The 17,816-nt window shown below is 46.7% G+C and overlaps 1 protein-coding gene across 7 annotated transcripts in view; it reads left to right on the top strand.

The window, feature by feature from the left end:
• Positions 1 to 17,816, top strand: part of EPN1 (epsin 1) — a 237,911-nt gene that overhangs the window by 157,039 nt on the left and 63,056 nt on the right. For all 7 annotated transcript variants that reach the window (XM_063942702.1, XM_063942704.1, XM_063942701.1 and 4 more), the window contains 2 exons: positions 3,136 to 3,222; positions 5,268 to 5,565. In XM_063942702.1, coding sequence (XP_063798772.1) covers positions 3,136 to 3,222; positions 5,268 to 5,565 — 385 coding nt within the window. The remainder of the gene's footprint in view (positions 1 to 3,135; positions 3,223 to 5,267; positions 5,566 to 17,816) is intronic.

Raw genomic sequence — 17,816 nt, 5'->3', positions numbered from 1 at the left:
CGCTATTCCCCATGGTCCTTTCAGGAACCCCAGCATCCACTACGGACTCCGAGAAATAGAATTATCGGTAAGTAAATTCTTATTTTCGTGATACAGATTTTTTTTTTTGTCACAATTTAAATTTTTTTTTTTTTTTTTGTAAATCCCTATACCACCTAAAGTCCGTGTTTTTTCCAATTAATTAGAGATGTGCGGGTTCGGTTTTACTCTGGGCTCGAAACGGTATCTTATTGGATCACTGATGTCACGCGTTTTGGATAGCCAATAAGCAAAACCCGAAATACCTAAGTAAAACCAAACCTGCACATCTCTACAATTAATCCTTAACCATTCTAACATTTTCCGTCTCGCACACTTCAGGGTAATTTATGTATTTCTATTCTGGCTTCAGCCGGCCACATTAATGTTCTAATAATTAAATGGAGTACAATGTTATGTTTGAGATCTTGTTTCACCTTTTATATTGTCATTAGGTATTTAATAGTCAGCATATTCTGTACGTTTGTTTTTTTCCTTTTTCAATGTAATGGTGAATTCAAAACATGGTCACTTGTTGATTTTAATGATTTATTGACAAAATCTAAAAACTGTGCTTTTAAATCTTGATTTCTTGATTCTGGGAAATTGGCATTAAAAGGTAAGTATAAAAAAGTGTAAATCACAACACATTTCCAATGCTTACCAATTGGCAGGTAAGAAAACTTTACGATACATAGAAGGGAACCTATTTTGATGCTTATTTAAACATGCTACGTCAAATTATTTATTCCAATTAATTTTAGGTCTAATTGTTTTGCTTAGAAAATACTTTTTTTTTTTTTTCTTGTATTTAGTATAATTCTGCATAAATGAGCTTAGGTTACAGTTATTGTGGTTCATGAAGTTTTCCTTTAGCTATGTGGAATCTTCATATATTTGTGATTAATAATGTGCATGTGAATTTGGCTTACAGTGCAGAATTTAATTTTGGAAAAAACTATTTAAAGACTTGTCACGCTAAAAACCACACGTGTGACTGTGCTATTTCTTCAATACTCCTGCTGTCTGGCATGCTTTGATGTTAATTGTTACCACCATTCAATCACTCAGCCATCGTAATACAAAGCAATGGGCATTGCTTTATTATATCGAAATGTAAAACTTTACCTTGCATTTGATACCACAATCTTCCTGTGTGATGGGAGCCTCCTATCACTACTATGACTTTGGGGTTCCTAATTACTTCTAACTCTGTGGCTTCTTGTTTGCCCCCATTGCGGTCCTCACACAGACTTGCCTGTATTACATAGCTGTGTACTCACAAATACAAGCACAAATTTGGTACGGTCGGTGGCACCCACAGGATTATCACATTATCTCCTGCTCCTGTAGACATTTTGATGATTTGATTGGCAAGTAATTAATATGCACACAGATTAGCAGGATTTGAAGTTTCAATTCAATAAAGTGGTCAAACTATAGTCAAACATGCCTTAAAAATGGAACAAGGTCATGTTGTACTTCGACTATAGAATTAGAATTCTACAATTTATTTAATAAACTGAGAAAAGTTGACAGCACATTGCTTTGTGTTCAGTTGGAGCTACAGCCATGTAAATAATACATATATCCATTTGTCTTAACTTTTTGTCTTTATTTAACACTGTATCCCTGCAGATGATTGTGTTGGGAATTTCCATTCTTATATAGTTGAATAACTTTTTTTTTTTACTCTTACTTTTAGTTCATACTGATTTAGTAGTTTGTTGGGGATATCCAATTACCGGGGCTAATTGTCCCGCCAGGGGCTAGCTAATTAGCCCCAATAAGCCGCAGAGTCCCCGGAGACAGACAATAATCGGCTGTTTCACACGAAAACACACAGGTTTCACTGAACCTGAGTTTTTTTTCTTTTTCTGGCGATCCATCTGGACAGCCTGTAAAAAAACAAACCAAAAAAAACTGCTAAACATCGGAAAAAAGTCAGAAAACCTGCAGTTTTTCTGACCCAATGTATTACCGGGGGTAATTGGATATCCCCCTGTGTCTTGCGAATACCAATGCTCTTTGTTTGTTACTTGGACAAACACACACAGTGTAAATTGGAATTCTTGTGCAGAATCATAGGGAACATTTCCTAGAATTTGTCTCTGGTCCTTTAGGTCTCCAATTTGCACCTACAACTGGCATGTATTACAGCTAGCCTGTCCTTTCCACTACTTTTAAGCATGTGTTGCTCTTGCTGACAAACTGAGACGTGATAATACAAATACAACAAAACTGTTCAGATACCTAGTAACGTATAAATCACCAATACACTGAGCTCTATTATAAGACGAAGGACCTTGAGTCCATCCATGCCAAGAGCAGTGGTCCTCATTTATTTGTTGTATTGGTATTTTTAATTGGTCATAAGTGGACAGTGCCCTTTAAAACACATGATTTTGTGACACCAATTTATCACCAAGTGCATAATTCCCCTTCAGATCTTGCATTCGTGTACACCCATATTCCTCCTTAAATGCTGTTACAATTACATACAAAGCATGTATAGTCCTATTTAATTCTAGAACGGGATTGACACAATATAGCTTTAAGCATCTTTCTAGTTTTTATGTCAAACATTTTCACAGTCTGATTTAAGCGAAACCATACTAAACATTGACTTGAATTGTTGGGTATAAAAAGACTTGCATAGAAACCTAGAATTTGACGCCATATAGGAACCACTTGGCCCATCTAGCCTGCCCAAGTACATGCAAGTTAGGGTTACTTTTTGTTGGGAGCCAATAACCTACCAGTATAGTTTTGGAGTGTGGGACAAAACTGGAGTTACCCAGAAGAAACCCACACAAACTCCACACAGTTGGAGCCATGCTGGGAATCGAACCCATGACCTCAGTGCTGTCAGTCAGTATTGCTAACCATTACACCATTTGTACTGCCCAAAATTGGCTCTGTAGCATGATTATACTACAGAAGGTCCATTTATTCCAATTAACAATGGTTATGTGAGTAGGATTGCTGCAGTCAGGATTTTGTCATGTTGCCATTATTTGTCCATTTTGTCACAAATGACCAGCTTCATTATTTTTACTGTAAGTTTTATTTTCAGAAGGGATTAGATTGTTAATTGTTTGCTTGCATTCTAACTAGGAGGAGAGGATCAAGAGGGGAGATGACCTCAGGCTCCAAATGGCCATTGAAGAAAGCAAGAAAGAAGCACCATCTAAGCAGGAAGAGGTGATCCCTAACTTGGAACAATCTTTACTAAATCCTCGGTTTCATGTTAGTCCCAAAGTGGTGTATATGGCACATTTTGGTGTGACATAAACCACAAATTCATCTGATGAAATTGTGGTTATTCAACTACAAAATGCATCAGGTACACATATTTGGGACAACCAATGGACTGATCTTTACACAATCCTTTTCTCAATGGTGAATGATCCCTGTTGTTATGCTGACCATATAGAAAGTAAATACTTACAAAATTAGGTTTAAATAGTACATGTCGCTTAGTTTGTCCATCATTTTATGGACCTATATCATTCTACATTGGCAACCATGGTGTTCTGAGTATTGGCATTTAGTTTCCCAATGGTGCTGTACAATTGGTGAGTAAACTTTCCCTGGATGTAAGAAAATAAGCCAACACCTTTCCTCCTGTCGTGTCCTCTGGGTATGCAATGTACATGCATTCTCTACAGCCGGTTATTTTGAGAATGGATTTTAATTGCCTGTTGCACATGTTGTTCATATTATCCATAAAGAAGGATGACCGTATTGGTCTATAGGTATTTCTCCTCCCATTAGGAAAATAATTTATTTTCCTTTTCCATGCAACACAATTCTAATTTAGTGCTTTATTTTACATGTGAATGTATATATGCTCACAGCACTTTTCAAACAGAAAGAAAAAAACAAAAAATACTCTGAGCAGATAACTCTTTTTATAAAATATATATACACCATTTTATAAAAAAAAGTTATCTGCTCAGAGTATTTTTTGTTTTTCTTTTTGATTGAAAAGTCTAGTTTAAAAGTTGCATATAGACTGCCAGTTGTTGAGAAACTGATACTGGGCCCAACTCCGACCTGATCGCTCCTCTGCGTTTTTGCAGAGGTCTGCGATCAGATAGTCGATGCCCATAGAGAGTGAAAACCCGCCCTGTGCAAGTGTGCGAATGCATGCGTACGCTGTGCGAAAACTTAGCCAGACAGCGGACAGCTGTAAATCAAATGATTTTTCCAGTCTGTGCGTAGCCCGGGACATACTCCGCAGTGCAATACAAACAGGCTGATCGGGGCCGGAGCTGACGTCACACAACCGCCCTAAAAATTCTTGGGAACGCCTGCGTTTTCCTTGACACTCCAGGAAAATGTCCAGTTACCATCCACACACGTCCGCTTCCTCTCGATCACTTTGTGTACGCCTAGCGATTGAAATTTTCGCACCATTCTGTCGCTGTTCGGGCTCGCACATGTGCATTGCGGTGCATGCGCAGTCATTTGATAATCGGGTGCTGTGCGATTTTCGCACAACAGCAATCAGGTCTGAATTAGGCCCACTGACTGTATGCCTGGTTAATAAAACCAATTAAATCATAGGTTCTCACACTCTGTCCTCATGACCCCAAACAGTGCATGTATCCAGGCCTCTTCAGAGTCACGAGTGAAATAATTAGCACCACCTGTGGATCTTTTAAAATGTCAGTGAGTAATGGGTACACCTGTGCACCTGCTAGGTGACCTGTAAAATGTAAGCTTTTTGAGGACAGGTGAGCAAATTAACCTGGAGAAGGCGTAAGGAAGTGATAAACCAGTGATAGGTGCCAGGTGATAAAGCACCAGCCAATCAGCTTCTAACTGTTAATTTACATATTGGAGCTGATTGGCTGGTGCATTATCACCTTGCACTTATTACTGGTTTATCACTTCCTTATGCCTTCTCCAGGTTAATACATCTGCTCCTGAGTTTGAAAACCTATGAATTAAATTAAAGGCAGTCCTTGTATTTTTCTTGTTTTATGTCCGTATAGCCTATGTTTTGTGCCCACCATTAAAACCGGGGGAAGGGTTGGACATTTTTATTTACGGTGTTATATAGAATTGGTCACTTAAGCCAATAGTTGTTTGTTTTTCTTATTCCTTTTCATTTAAGTATTAGGTGCCTCCTAGTGATGCATACTCGTACTTCTTGAATGTGACTGTACCTAAAATAGTTGTATAATCTTAGTTTTATGGTAATCATCATTTTCTTAACACCATATTTATTTGTGCTTTAGTCCTCCTTAATGGACTTGGCAGATGTCTTCAGCTCTCCAGCTCCTGCAGCCGCTGCCTCAGACCCGTGGGGACCTACATCTGCTCCACCGTCAGATCCATGGGCCGGAGCAGTCACCACTTCTGCCGCGCCGGTGGTCTCTGACCCTTGGGGAGGCCCTCCAGTGGCTACAGGTGCAAGCACTGACCCATGGGGAACTGGCATCCAGGCAAACAGTGTTCCTAGTGATCCCTGGTCAGGGACCCCAGCAATTTCCTCTGTAGAGGCAAAGTCTGTCTCTGACCCGTGGAATCCAGGTGGTAGGTCTGTTTTATTCTTGTGAGACTGAATAATTAACTAGAGAACTGTTTAGTGTAGTCAGACAATAAAAGGTAAGAGTACTGAATTCATTCATTTCATTACAGTATTTTTAAGTTATAAACACATATTTTTGTCTTTCTAACAAGATTGCTTAGACCGGTTTATAAATTGTACCATTGGTTAGGTCTTAATGTCTGAATTTAGGGAGAACTGTGAACTGTATTTGTTCTGCTCATTTCCCCATATAGCAAAAGGGTGGAGTCTGCCTTCCCCTGGGGTGTGGGCTGTCTATGTTCAAATAAATACTGCCCCCAGAGCTATTTATTGGAGCAGAACAATTCTGCTGCTGTCCTCTATTGCATATGACAGGATAGGTTGAGTCCGTCCTTCTCGGCTCCTGTGACATGCTGTTTGCTACGTGGGTGGGCCAGTAGGTATCCGGTCTTTAGGTCGACAGTAAGTAGGTTGACACTGTCTAGGTCGACCACTATTGGTCGACAGTAAGTAGGTCGACTGGGACCCTAGGTTGACATGTTTTAGGTCGACATGACAAAAGATCGACATTAGTTTTTCACCTTTTTTTCTCAATCGTCCTAGTGGATACTGGGGTACTGTACGTTAGTACCATGTCATATAGATCGGGTCCACTGGAGCCTGGCACTTTAAAACCTTTAGTGTGTGTGTGTGCTGGCTCCTCCCCTCTATGCCCCTCCTACCAGACTCAGTTTAGAAAAATGTGCCCAAGGAGCCGGATGCATTTCTCTGGAGCTCCAGAGAGTTTTTTTTTATTTTTGTTTTAGTTTGTTTTTCAGGTAGTCCTGGTTGGCAACCAGGCTACCTGCTTCGAGGGACTTAGAGGGGGGGACCGAACCAACCTCCTGAGGGTTAATGGTTCGTAATCCCATCTGACAGGACACTGAGCTCGTGAGGTACTGATCACATATCTTCAGTAAATGTACCCACTCCAGCAGCTAGCCGCCACCCTCTAACAGATTCCGAAGTACAAGGTGCGGTGAGTGTTACACCGGGGTCCCCGTTTCAGTTTTGGTGGCAAGTCGCGCGGCGGTCACGAGCCAAGAGTTGCGGTGCCTGCCGCAGACAAACTGGCTCTGGGCTTATGCCCCTCAGTGCTCACGGTCACAAAAAGGCTGTGTGTGTACTGTATTGCATATTCTGTTGTTTTAGTAACATGGCCAGTATAATCTATTGATCAGGGACCGCGCGCCATTACAAGGGGCGGGACCTGTGGCGGGAAGGCGCCATTTCCTGCTGCTGCTGATCATCAAGCTGCATGTACGCTGCTCCTCCAGAGACCCATGCTGCTACAGGACTCTGTACTGGTACCAGGGGGGAGCATGCTAGCGGTAGCACCGCTGCACTACTATCAGGTCATACACTTGGCTACGCATTGTTCTCCTGTTTTTTTTTCTGTGTGCTGGTGTCCGCTCCTCAGTGTCATGCCAAGGGCTCTCTAGGGTCTTTGTGGAGGTGTTGGTCAGTGGGCTGCGCTGTATTACGGTTGTGTAAGATGTCTGTTGACATGGTAATGTGTGCTGCTTGTAACTCAACCCCGTCTTCAGCGGGGTCACTCATGTGTGAGCAGTGTTCCTTATCTCCACAGGGACACCGTTCTCAGACACCTGATTGGCTAGATAGTATTAAAAGCATGATTCAGAACGTAAATTCAGAATTGGCTGCAGCCAAAAGAGAGACAGGCGTTGAAACACCCTTGATTTTGTGGCCAAAGCAGCAGATGCCGAGAAGGCTCTGTTGGTTTCACATAAACGCTCACTGCCACAGGTGCTCCAGTCTGATTCTGATCAGCCTAATGAGGATGATGATGATATGGATGAGGACAGCACTCTGTCCCCTGGGGTGGAGGCCTTCATTTATGCTGTAAGAGGTCCTTCACATACCAGATCAGGAGGCAGAACCAGATGAGGAGTTGTACTTTTAATGTTGGACCAAAGACCTCAGCAACTTTTCGTGTATCTAAAGAAGTAAACTCCCTGGCCAGGGAGGCTTGGTTAAACCCTGATAAAAAAAAATTAAAATTCCTCAGAGGTATTTAATTACCTTTCCCCTCCCAGCTGAGGACAGGAAGCCATTGGAAAAAACCCCTGTCAGTCGATATGTCTGTATCCAGACTGTCTAAGAAATTGGTACTACCGGTGCCAGGGGCTGTAGACCTAAAAGAACCGGCTGACCGTAAAATTGAAACCACGCTCAAGGCAATATATACAGCAGCAGGCGCAGCACAGCGCCCCACAATTGTTTGTGGATGGATTTCCAGGGCAGTAGTCAAGTGGTCTGATAATGTTATTGATGGTTCAGACGCTCTACCCTGGAACGAGGTCATTACTCTGCTGCAACATATATGGGATGCTGCACATTTTATGACCGAGGCTATTAAAGAGTTGTGTAAGATAAATGGCCGCACTACTGCTATGGCTGTTTTGGCATGCTGAGCTCTGTGGTTACGTCAGTGGTCAGCGGATGCTGATGCCAAAAAAGGTGTTGAAAATCTTCCCTTTACAGGTGATGCCTTGTTTGGAGACAAATTAAATAAATGGATCTCCCAGGCAACGGTGGGTAAATCTACCTATCTGCCGTCGGCTGCGCCACCTGCTAGACGTTCTTCCACAGGACCCTCTTTGCAGTCCTTTCGTGTGGCAAGGTTCAGAGGAAGGGGCGCGAGGGGTCTCCACCACTCTCGGAGGATTTTGTGGTAAGTGCCGTAAACCTGCAACTGCTGTCTCCCTGGACCAGACCACCGAATCCCCTGCCGCTAAGCCTTCCATATGACAGCCCCAGCAGCAAGGCGATTTTCATGTAGGTGCTTGCCTTCACCACTTCGCCCACGTGTTTCCCAGGGATACTGGCTGGAATTTCAAGCACTTCCTCCTCACAGATTTTTCAAATCGAGCTTACCAGTTTTGCCCGCAGCAAAAGTTACCTTGCAAGAGGCCATACAAAAACTTTTACGGACAGGGGTGGTGGTTCCTGTACCTCCTCCTTTACACAACAGGGGTTTTTACTCCAATATTTCTCCTTTATCCACTAGGGGACACTGGAGAGCAGTTACAGTGGGGATATAGTAGGCAGTAACCGGGAGCTGGCACTATAAATTTTATCAATGTGACTAACTCCTCCTCTACTTTGTCCCCCCTCCAAGCCAGTCTTTTTATTGTGCCCAAGGGAGCTGGTATACTCTTGGGTTTCTCCTGAAGAATTTTTTTTTAATTTTTTTTACAAGAACAGACTGGCAGCTTCTGCCTCTGCCAGTCTGCATCATTGGAGCTGCTGGCGGGGTTTTCCATCGCAGCTGCTTGCGCCTTAGGAAGGATCCCCGGCTGTAGAGACGCTGGCTCTCTGGAGATCCGACCGGACACCGCTGCTCGCAGCGCACGGCTGGGTCGCTCCTTCAGCCTCACGGCCAGCAGCGCGGCAGTGGTAAGAATGCGCCCGGCCGCAGCTAGCAGACGGCGGGGTATTTACACTGTGCTCTCTCCGTTGGCAGTGAATACCGCTAGCGCCGCTATGTTTGAAATAGGCGCCATAGCGGGTGGACGGAGCTCACTCCCGGCTTGGACTCTCAGCGGCACCGGGTGTCTCAGGCAGCACTTGCTGGTGGCCATTTTACAGGCTGAGACACTACAGGATGAGAAGCATCAGTGGAGTTTGCAGCACAACATCCCAGGCACTGTGAGCGGTTCAGTGGGGTGTTTGTTGGACAGTTTGGGGAACGTGTGAGGCACCTGTCGATTACAGTAAGAACGTGCCTGGTGCTGTACCATAGAGTACAGGGCTTACAGGGTGGGTGTGACTACACTCCCTTACTATCCCCCCTTCTGTCTGTTGTACTTGCATTTTCCTTTATTAACACTGTGTGTGTCTGTGTGAAAGTGCTGACATGGCAGGAAAAGGGTCCAAAGCAGCACAGAAAGTTTTCACATGTAAAAAATGTGCTGCAAAGTTCAAACAGGGTCAGTCAGAAAATTCCCTATTATGTGAGGATTGTGAGTCTGAGCCTCAACCCTCACAGCGGCTGCAGGATGCTCCTATTTGGACTATACTCAGTTTACGGAGGTAATGTCTCTGTTAACCAAGGAACTGGAGGCTTCTCGTCAAGATAGAGAAGCTTCCAGGTTCCAACAGCTTGTCCAGATCCCTGAGCCTGAACCAGCATGGGCTCGGCCCCTGGCAAGATCAGTTGAGGGGCTCTCTAAGGCAATGGTCCATTCCCAAACCCCGTCTTCTCAGGTTTTTAAAAAAAGAGGTTGCTAGCCTCAGTATTACATGACTCTGACAATGATATGCCTCTATTGGAGGAGGCGGAAGATGTACAGGATTCAGATGACGATCAGGTTTATGAGGAATCTGAACCAGTGGCTCAGGGTATCAAGGCGCTTATTACAGCCATTCGTTTAGTGTTAAAGGTTGAATAGCTGGAACAGGACACTTCACGACCTTCGAGGTTCGGCACCAACCAAAAACTGACAGCGACCTTTCCAGTTTCGGATGAACTGGATGCGCTCCTGACTGCAGCCTAGAAACACCCGGATGCAAAATTTCAGGTATCGAAAAAATAATTTGTCTTCCTATTCTTTTCCCGCAGATAACGGAAAACAATACGAGGCCCCTCCAATTCTAGATCACCTGGTGACTCACCTATCCAAAAAGACGGTTCTGTCGGTTCCAGGAGCAACCTCGCTAAAGGAACGGTCAGATAGAAAGTTGGAGACTACCTTGAAGACTATTTACTTTGCGGCAGGGGTTTTACATCGCCTGACGCAGGTAGGTTGTTGGGTCAACAAGGCTATGGAAGCCTGGGCGGAACAATTGTCCTCAGATTTGCCTCCTGATCAGCTGATACCTTTGGGAGAACATATTCGCAAATCAGCGTTATATCTTTGTGAGGCCTCCAAGGACATCTGTATCCTCGGAGTCAGAATTTCAGCTTTGGCTGTTTTGGCCCTGAGAGGTCTCTGGCTACGGCAGTGGATATTGAATCCAAGAGGGCAGCAGGGCGTTGCCTTTTTTACGGGAGAGGTCCTGTTCGGTAAGGATTTTGATACCTGGATTTCTCAAGCCACTGGGGGTAAGTCGACTTATCTTCCTACTGCTGCTTCAGCTCTTCGACGGAACTATACGGGTCCTTCCTTTCGTGCCCCTTCCAGGTTTCGAGGCCATGCCAGGGGAGGAGCTTCCGTCACCCGTGGCTCTCGAGGCAGAGGTTCAACAGCCTCAACCCAGCCAAGTGGTAAGTCTTCAACCACACCCACTGAATGACGGGCTTTCCTCCCACCTGGGGGACCCCAGAGTGGGAGCTCGTCTGTGGGATTTCAAGGAGGCCTGGGTACAATCCTGTCCAGATGCTTGGGTCAGAGATCTCATCACTTACGATTACAAACTCGATTTTCAAATACAAACGCCTCAACGATTCTTCAGCATGGGTTTACCAGCTTCTGACGACAGGAGGGTCGTCTTGCAGGCGGCAGTCCAAGAACTCCTGTCCGCAAGAGTGCTGGTCCCTGTTCCCTCACATCAACGGAAACAGGGCTATTACTCAAGCCTTTTTCTTGTACCGGAGCCGGACGGCTCGGCCAAGCCAATTCTGATACCGAGGCCAATTCTGAACTTAAAGGATCTCAATCCTTTTTTGAGAATGTTCAGATTCACAATAGAGTCCCTTCAGTCTGTTATTGCCGGTTTGGAACAGAGCGAGTTCATGGCGTCCTTGGACATCAAGGATGCCTACTTACATGGTCCCATTTGGCCTCCACATCAGGCTTTTCTCCGGTTCGCTATACAGGACGCTCATTTCCAATTCCAGGCCCTTCCGTTCGGTCTCTCTTTAGCCCCCATTGTGTTCACATATATCATGGCAGACATGATGGCCCTACTTTGAGTGCAGGGAGTGACGATTGTCCCCTATCTGGACGATCTGCTGCTGAGGGCCCACTCTGCAGACCAGTTGCTTCAAAATATCCGGATAATCCATTACCACCTGATTCGGAATGGGTGGATCCTGAACTTCCCGAAGTCTCACTTATGCCCCTCGCAACGGTTACTGTTCTTGGGGATGATCCTCGACATGGTCCGTCAGAAGGTTTTTCTTTCTCAGGACAAGATCCTCTCTCTTCAGACGTTGGTGAGGTTGGTCCTTCGACACAGTCGGGTATCTGTGTACCCGCCTACTGGGGAAGATGGTGGCGGCGTTCGAGGCCCTTCCATACGGACTGTTCCACTCCAGGCCCTTCTAGCTGTGTCTCCTACATCAGTGGTCGGGGTCTCATCTATTTCTTCATCAGCAGTTGACGTCTCCAGAGGCACGGTTGTCTCTCCTCTGGTGGCTAAATTCTACTCATCTGTTGGAAGAAAAACAGTTCAGCGTCTGGGATTGGACTCTCCTCACCACAGACACAAGCCTGCAAAGGTGGGGGGCTTTAACCCTGGAACACCGGTTTCAGGGGCGCTGGTCATCCCACGGATCCGCTTTCCCGATAAACATGCTTGGATTGTGGGCAGTGTACAACGCCCTATTTCATGCAGATCATCTGCTTCGCGGTTGAGCAGTCAGAGTTCAGTCCGACAACGCCACCACGGTGCCATACATAACTATCAGGGCGGCACTCGCAGCCGTGCGGCGATGAGAGAAGTCACCAACATCCTTCTCTGGGCAAAGGATAACGCTCTGGCCTTGTCAACAATCTTCATTCCGGGGGTAGAAAATTGGGAAGCCGATTATCTCAGCCGCCAGGACATGCACCCAGGAGAGTGGACACTCAATCCTCAGGTGTTTCGTCAGCTGGTCCGCCGGTGGGGAAGACCACAGATTGACCTCATGGCGTCACGCCTGAACCATCAACTGCCTCTTTACTACTCTCGGACAAGCGACCAGGCGGCAGCAGCCGTGGATGCCCTCACGGCTCCTTTGAACTTCCAGTTTATTTCTTTCCACCTTTTCTGGGTTCTGCAACGCATAAAGAAAGAAAACATGCTGGTCCTTCTAGTGGCTCCGGATTGGCCGCGCAGGACTTGGTACTCGGCCCGACACCTGTTGTCAGTAGCGGAGCCTTGGCCCCTACCACTACGGGATCTACTACAACAGGGTCCTTTTCTTTATCCAGATGGCGTGGCTTTTGAGAAGGCCATCTTGAGGAGGAAGGGGATTCCTCGTTCGGTTATACATACTATGCTCTGAAGTCAGTCACATCGTCTCACTATTACCTCATTTGGAAAGATTATTTTCCCCCTTTTCACTTAGCCCGCCTTCTTCGCTTTCTGCAGGCGGGTTTCTCGGCAGGGTGGAGACTGGGTTTGCTTAAGGTTCAGGTCTCTGCTCTCTCTGTTTTCTTCCAGAAGAAATTAGCCTTGCTGCCGGAAGTTCAGACCTTCTTTCAAGGAGTTCTCCGAATACAACCTCCCTTTCACCCTCTGATTGCTCCGTGGTACCTCAACCTGGTCCTCTCTTTTCTACAGTCTCCGTTATTTGAGCCTCTGGAGTCGGTGTAGATGAAATATCTCACCTGGAAAGTAGTCCTTCTCCTGGCTCTGGCTTCGGCCAGACGGGTGTTGGAACTTTGTGCTCTCTCTTGTCGACCTCCTTACCTTGTGTTCCATGAGGATAGGGCTGAGCTTCGTACTCGCATGTCGTTTCTCCCAAAGGTGGTGTCCGATTTTCACATTAATCAGCTGCTTGTGGTTCCGGCCCTCTCGGCGGGTTCACCGGATTCCAAGTTTTCGGATGTTGTCAGGGCACTCAGGTTCTATGTAGATAGTACTTCTGCTATTCCAAAGTCTGATTCCTTATTTGTTCTGTGCGATGCCGCCCATCCTGGATGGCCGGCTTCCAAGCAGACATTAGCCCGTTGGATTCATCTGACCATCAGACATGCTTATTTGGCGGTTTTTCGATAACCTCCGTCTTCCATTTCGGCACACTCTACGCGCTCTGTGGGACCATCGTGGGCGGCTGCACGTGGGGTTTCCGTGACCACTTTGTCGCGCTGCCACTTGGTCAGGCCGACATACATTTATCAGGTTTTACAGGTATGATACTTTTGCGGCCTCTGCATCGTAGTTTGGCTGGGCAGTTTTGCAGGACTCTCGGCGCTCTCCCTCCCGTCATGGGAGCTCTGGGACGTCCCCACTGTAACTGCTCTCCAGTGTCCCCTAGTGGATGAAGGAGAAATCAGGATTTTGGTACTTACCGATAAATCCCTTTCTCCGATTCCACAGGGGACACTGGAGAGCAGTTACAGTGGAGATATAGTTAAATTCCTGTTTTTTTTTAAAATTTTTTTTATTATTTCTCTGACATCCTAGTGGATGCTGGGACTTCCGTAAGGACCATGGGGAATAGCGGCTCCGCAGGAGACTGGGCACAAAAAGTAAAAGCTTTAGACTAGCTGGTGTGCACTGGCTCCTCCCCCTATGACCCTCCTCCAAGCCTCAGTTAGATTTTTGTGCCCGAACGAGAAGGGTGCATGCTAGGTGGCTCACCTGAGCTGCTTAGAAGTAAAAGTTTAAATAGGTTTTTTATTTTCAGTGAGTCCTGCTGGCAACAGGCTCACTGCATCGTGGGACTAAGGGGAGAAGAAGCGAACTCACCTGCGTGCAGAGTGGATTGGGCTTCTTGGCTACTGGACATTAGCTCCAGAGGGACGATCACAGGTTCAGCCTGGATGGGTCCCGGAGCCGCGCCGCCGGCCCCCTTACAGAGCCAGAAGAGCGAAGAGGTCCGGAGAAATCGGCGGCAGAAGACGTTCCTGTCTTCAGATAAGGTAGCGCACAGCACTGCAGCTGTGCGCCATTGCTCTCAGCACACTTCACACTCCGGTCACTGAGGGTGCAGGGCGCTGGGGGGGAGCGCCCTGAGACGCAATAAAACATGTTTAAACCTTATATGGCTAAAGAAATACATCACATATAGCTCCTGGGCTATATGGATGCATTTCACCCCTGCCAGTTTTCCTAAAAAAAAGCGGGAGAAAAGGCCGCCGTGAAGGGGGCGGAGCCTATCTCCTCAGCACACAAGCGCCATTTTCCCTCACAGTTCCGCTGGAAGGAAGGCTCCCAGACTCTCCCCTGCAGTCCTGCTACAGAATCAGGGTAAAACAAGAGAGGGGGGGCACTATTGGCAGCTAATATAAAACAGCAGCTATAAAGGGAGTAACACTTACATAAGGTTATCCCTGTATATATATAGCGCTCTGGTGTGTGCTGGCAAACTCTCCCTCTGTCTCCCCAAAGGGCTCGTGGGGTCCTGTCCTCTTTCAGAGCATTCCCTGTGTGTGTGCTGGGTGTCGGTACGATTGTGTCGACATGTATGAGGAGGAAAATGATGTGGAAGCAGAGCAATTGCCTGTGTTAGTGATGTCACCCCCTAGGGAGTCGACACCTGACTGGATGGTCGTATTTAAAGAATTACGTGACAGTGTCAGCACTTTGCAAAAAACTGTTGACGACATGAGACAGCCGGCAAAGCAATTAGTGCCTGTTCAGGCGTCTCAGACACCGTCGGGGGCGCTAAAACGCCCGTTACCTCAGATGGTCGACACAGACCCAGACACGGATACTGAATCCAGTGTCGACGGTGAGGAGACAAACGTAATATCCAGTAGGGCCACACGTTACATGATCACGGCAATGAAGGAGGCATTGAACATTTCTGACACTACAAGTACCACAAAAAAGGGTATTATGTGGGGTGTGAAAAAACTACCAGTAGTTTTTCCTGAATCAGATGAATTAAATGAGGTGTGTGATAAAGCGTGGTTTTCCCCCGATAAAAAACTGCTGATTTCTAATAAATTATTGGCACTATACCCTTTCCCGCCAGAGGTTAGGGCGCGTTGGGAAACACCCCCTAGGGTAGATAAGGCGCTCACACGCTTATCAAAACAAGTGGCGTTACCGTCTCCCGATACGGCCGCCCTTAAGGAACCAGCTGATAGAAGGCTGGAAAATATCCTAAAAGGTATATACACACATACTGGTGTTATACTGCGACCAGCAATCGCCTCAGCCTGGATGTGCAGTGCTGGAGTGGCTTGGTCGGATTCCCTGACTGAAAATATTGATACCCTGGATAGGGACAGTATATTATTAACTATAGAGCATTTAAAGGATGCATTACTATATATGCGAGATGCACAGAGGGATATTTGCACCCTGGCATCTAGAGTGAGTGCGATGTCCATTTCTGCCAGAAGAGCGTTATGGACGCGACAGTGGTCAGGTGATGCGGATTCCAAACGACATATGGAAGTATTGCCGTATAAAGGGGAGGAGTTATTTTGGGTCGGTCTATCGGACCTGGTGGCCACAGCAACGGCTGGAAAATCCACCTTTTTACCCCAGGTCACCTCTCAGCAGAAAAAGACACCGTCTTTTCAAACTCAGTCCTTTCGTTCCCATAAGGGCAAGCGGGCAAAAGGCCACTCATTTCTGCCCCGGGGCAGAGGAAGGGGAAAAAGACTGCACCAGGCAGCCTCTTCCCAGGAGCAGAAGCCCTCCCCCGCTTCTGCCAAGTCTTCAGCATGACGCTGGGGCCTTACAAGCGGACTCAGGCACGGTGGGGGGCCGTCTCAAGAATTTCAGCGCGCAGTGGGCTCACTCGCAAGTGGACCCCTGGATCCTGCAGGTAGTATCACAGGGGTACAAATTGGAATTCGAGACGTCTCCCCCTCGCCGGTTCCTGAAGTCTGCTCTACCAACGTCTCCCTCCGACAGGGAGGCGGTAGTGGAAGCTATTCACAAGCTGTATTCCCAGCAGGTGATAATCAAGGTACCCCTCCTACAACAGGGAAAGGGGTATTATTCCACGCTGTTTGTGGTACCGAAGCCGGACGGCTCGGTGAGACCAATTTTAAATCTAAAATCCTTGAACACTTACATAAAAAGGTTCAAATTCAAGATGGAGTCACTCAGAGCAGTGATAGCGAACCTGGAAGAAGGGGACTATATGGTGTCTCTGGACATCAAAGATGCTTATCTCCATGTCCCAATCTACCCTTCTCACCAAGGGTACCTCAGGTTTGTGGTACAAAACTGTCATTATCAGTTTCAGACGCTGCCGTTTGGATTGTCCACGGCACCACGGGTCTTTACCAAGGTAATGGCCGAAATGATGATTCTTCTTCGAAGAAAAGGCGTCTTAATTATCCCTTACTTGGACGATCTCCTGATAAGGGCAAGGTCCAGAGAACAGTTAGAGGTCGGAGTAGCACTATCTCAGGTAGTGCTACGTCAGCACGGGTGAATCCTAAATATCCCAAAATCACAGCTGATAACAACAACACGTCTACTGTTCCTGGGGATGATTCTGGACACAGTCCAGAAAAAGGTGTTTCTCCCGGAGGAGAAGGCCAGGGAGTTATCCGAGCTAGTCAGGAAACTCCTAAAACCAGGCCAAGTGTCAGTGCATCAATGCACGAGAGTCCTGGGAAAAATGGTGGCTTCTTACGAAGCGATTCCATTCGGAAGATTCCATGCAAGAACTTTTCAGTGGGATCTGCTGGACAAATGGTCCGGATCGCATCTTCAGATGCATCAGCGGATAACCCTATCTCCAAGTACAAGGGTGTCTCTCCTGTGGTGGTTACAGAGTGCTCATCTTCTAGAGGGCCGCAGATTCGGCATTCAGGATTGGATGCTGGTGACCACCGATGCCAGCCTGAGAGGCTGGGGAGCAGTCACACAGGGAAGAAATTTCCAGGGCTTGTGGTCAAGCATGGAAACGTCTCTTCACATAAATATCCTGGAACTAAGGGCCATTTACAATGCCCTAAGTCAAGCAAGGCCTCTGCTTCAGGGTCAGTCGGTATTGATCCAATCGGACAACATCACGGCAGTCGCCCACGTCAACAGACAGGGCGGCACAAGAAGCAGGAGGGCAATGGCAGAAGCTGCAAGGATTCTTCGCTGGGCGGAAAATCATGTGGTGGCACTGTCAGCAGTGTTCATTCCGGGAGTGGACAACTGGGAAGCAGACTTCCTCAGCAGACACGACCTCCACCCGGGGGAGTGGGGACTTCACCCAGAAGTCTTTCAAGTGATTGTAAACCGTTGGGAAAAACCAAAGGTGGACATGATGGCGTCCCGTCTCAACAAAAAACTGGACAGATATTGCGCCAGGTCAAGGGACCCTCAGGCAATAGCGGTGGACGCTCTGGTAACACCGTGGGTGTACCAGTCGGTATATGTGTTCCCTCCTCTGCCTCTCATTCCAAAAGTACTGAGA

Source organism: Pseudophryne corroboree, chromosome 10 (genome assembly GCF_028390025.1).
Source record: "Pseudophryne corroboree isolate aPseCor3 chromosome 10, aPseCor3.hap2, whole genome shotgun sequence".
NCBI classification, from domain to species: Eukaryota; Metazoa; Chordata; class Amphibia; order Anura; family Myobatrachidae; genus Pseudophryne; species Pseudophryne corroboree.
This window is presented reverse-complemented; position numbering and strand designations above follow the sequence as displayed.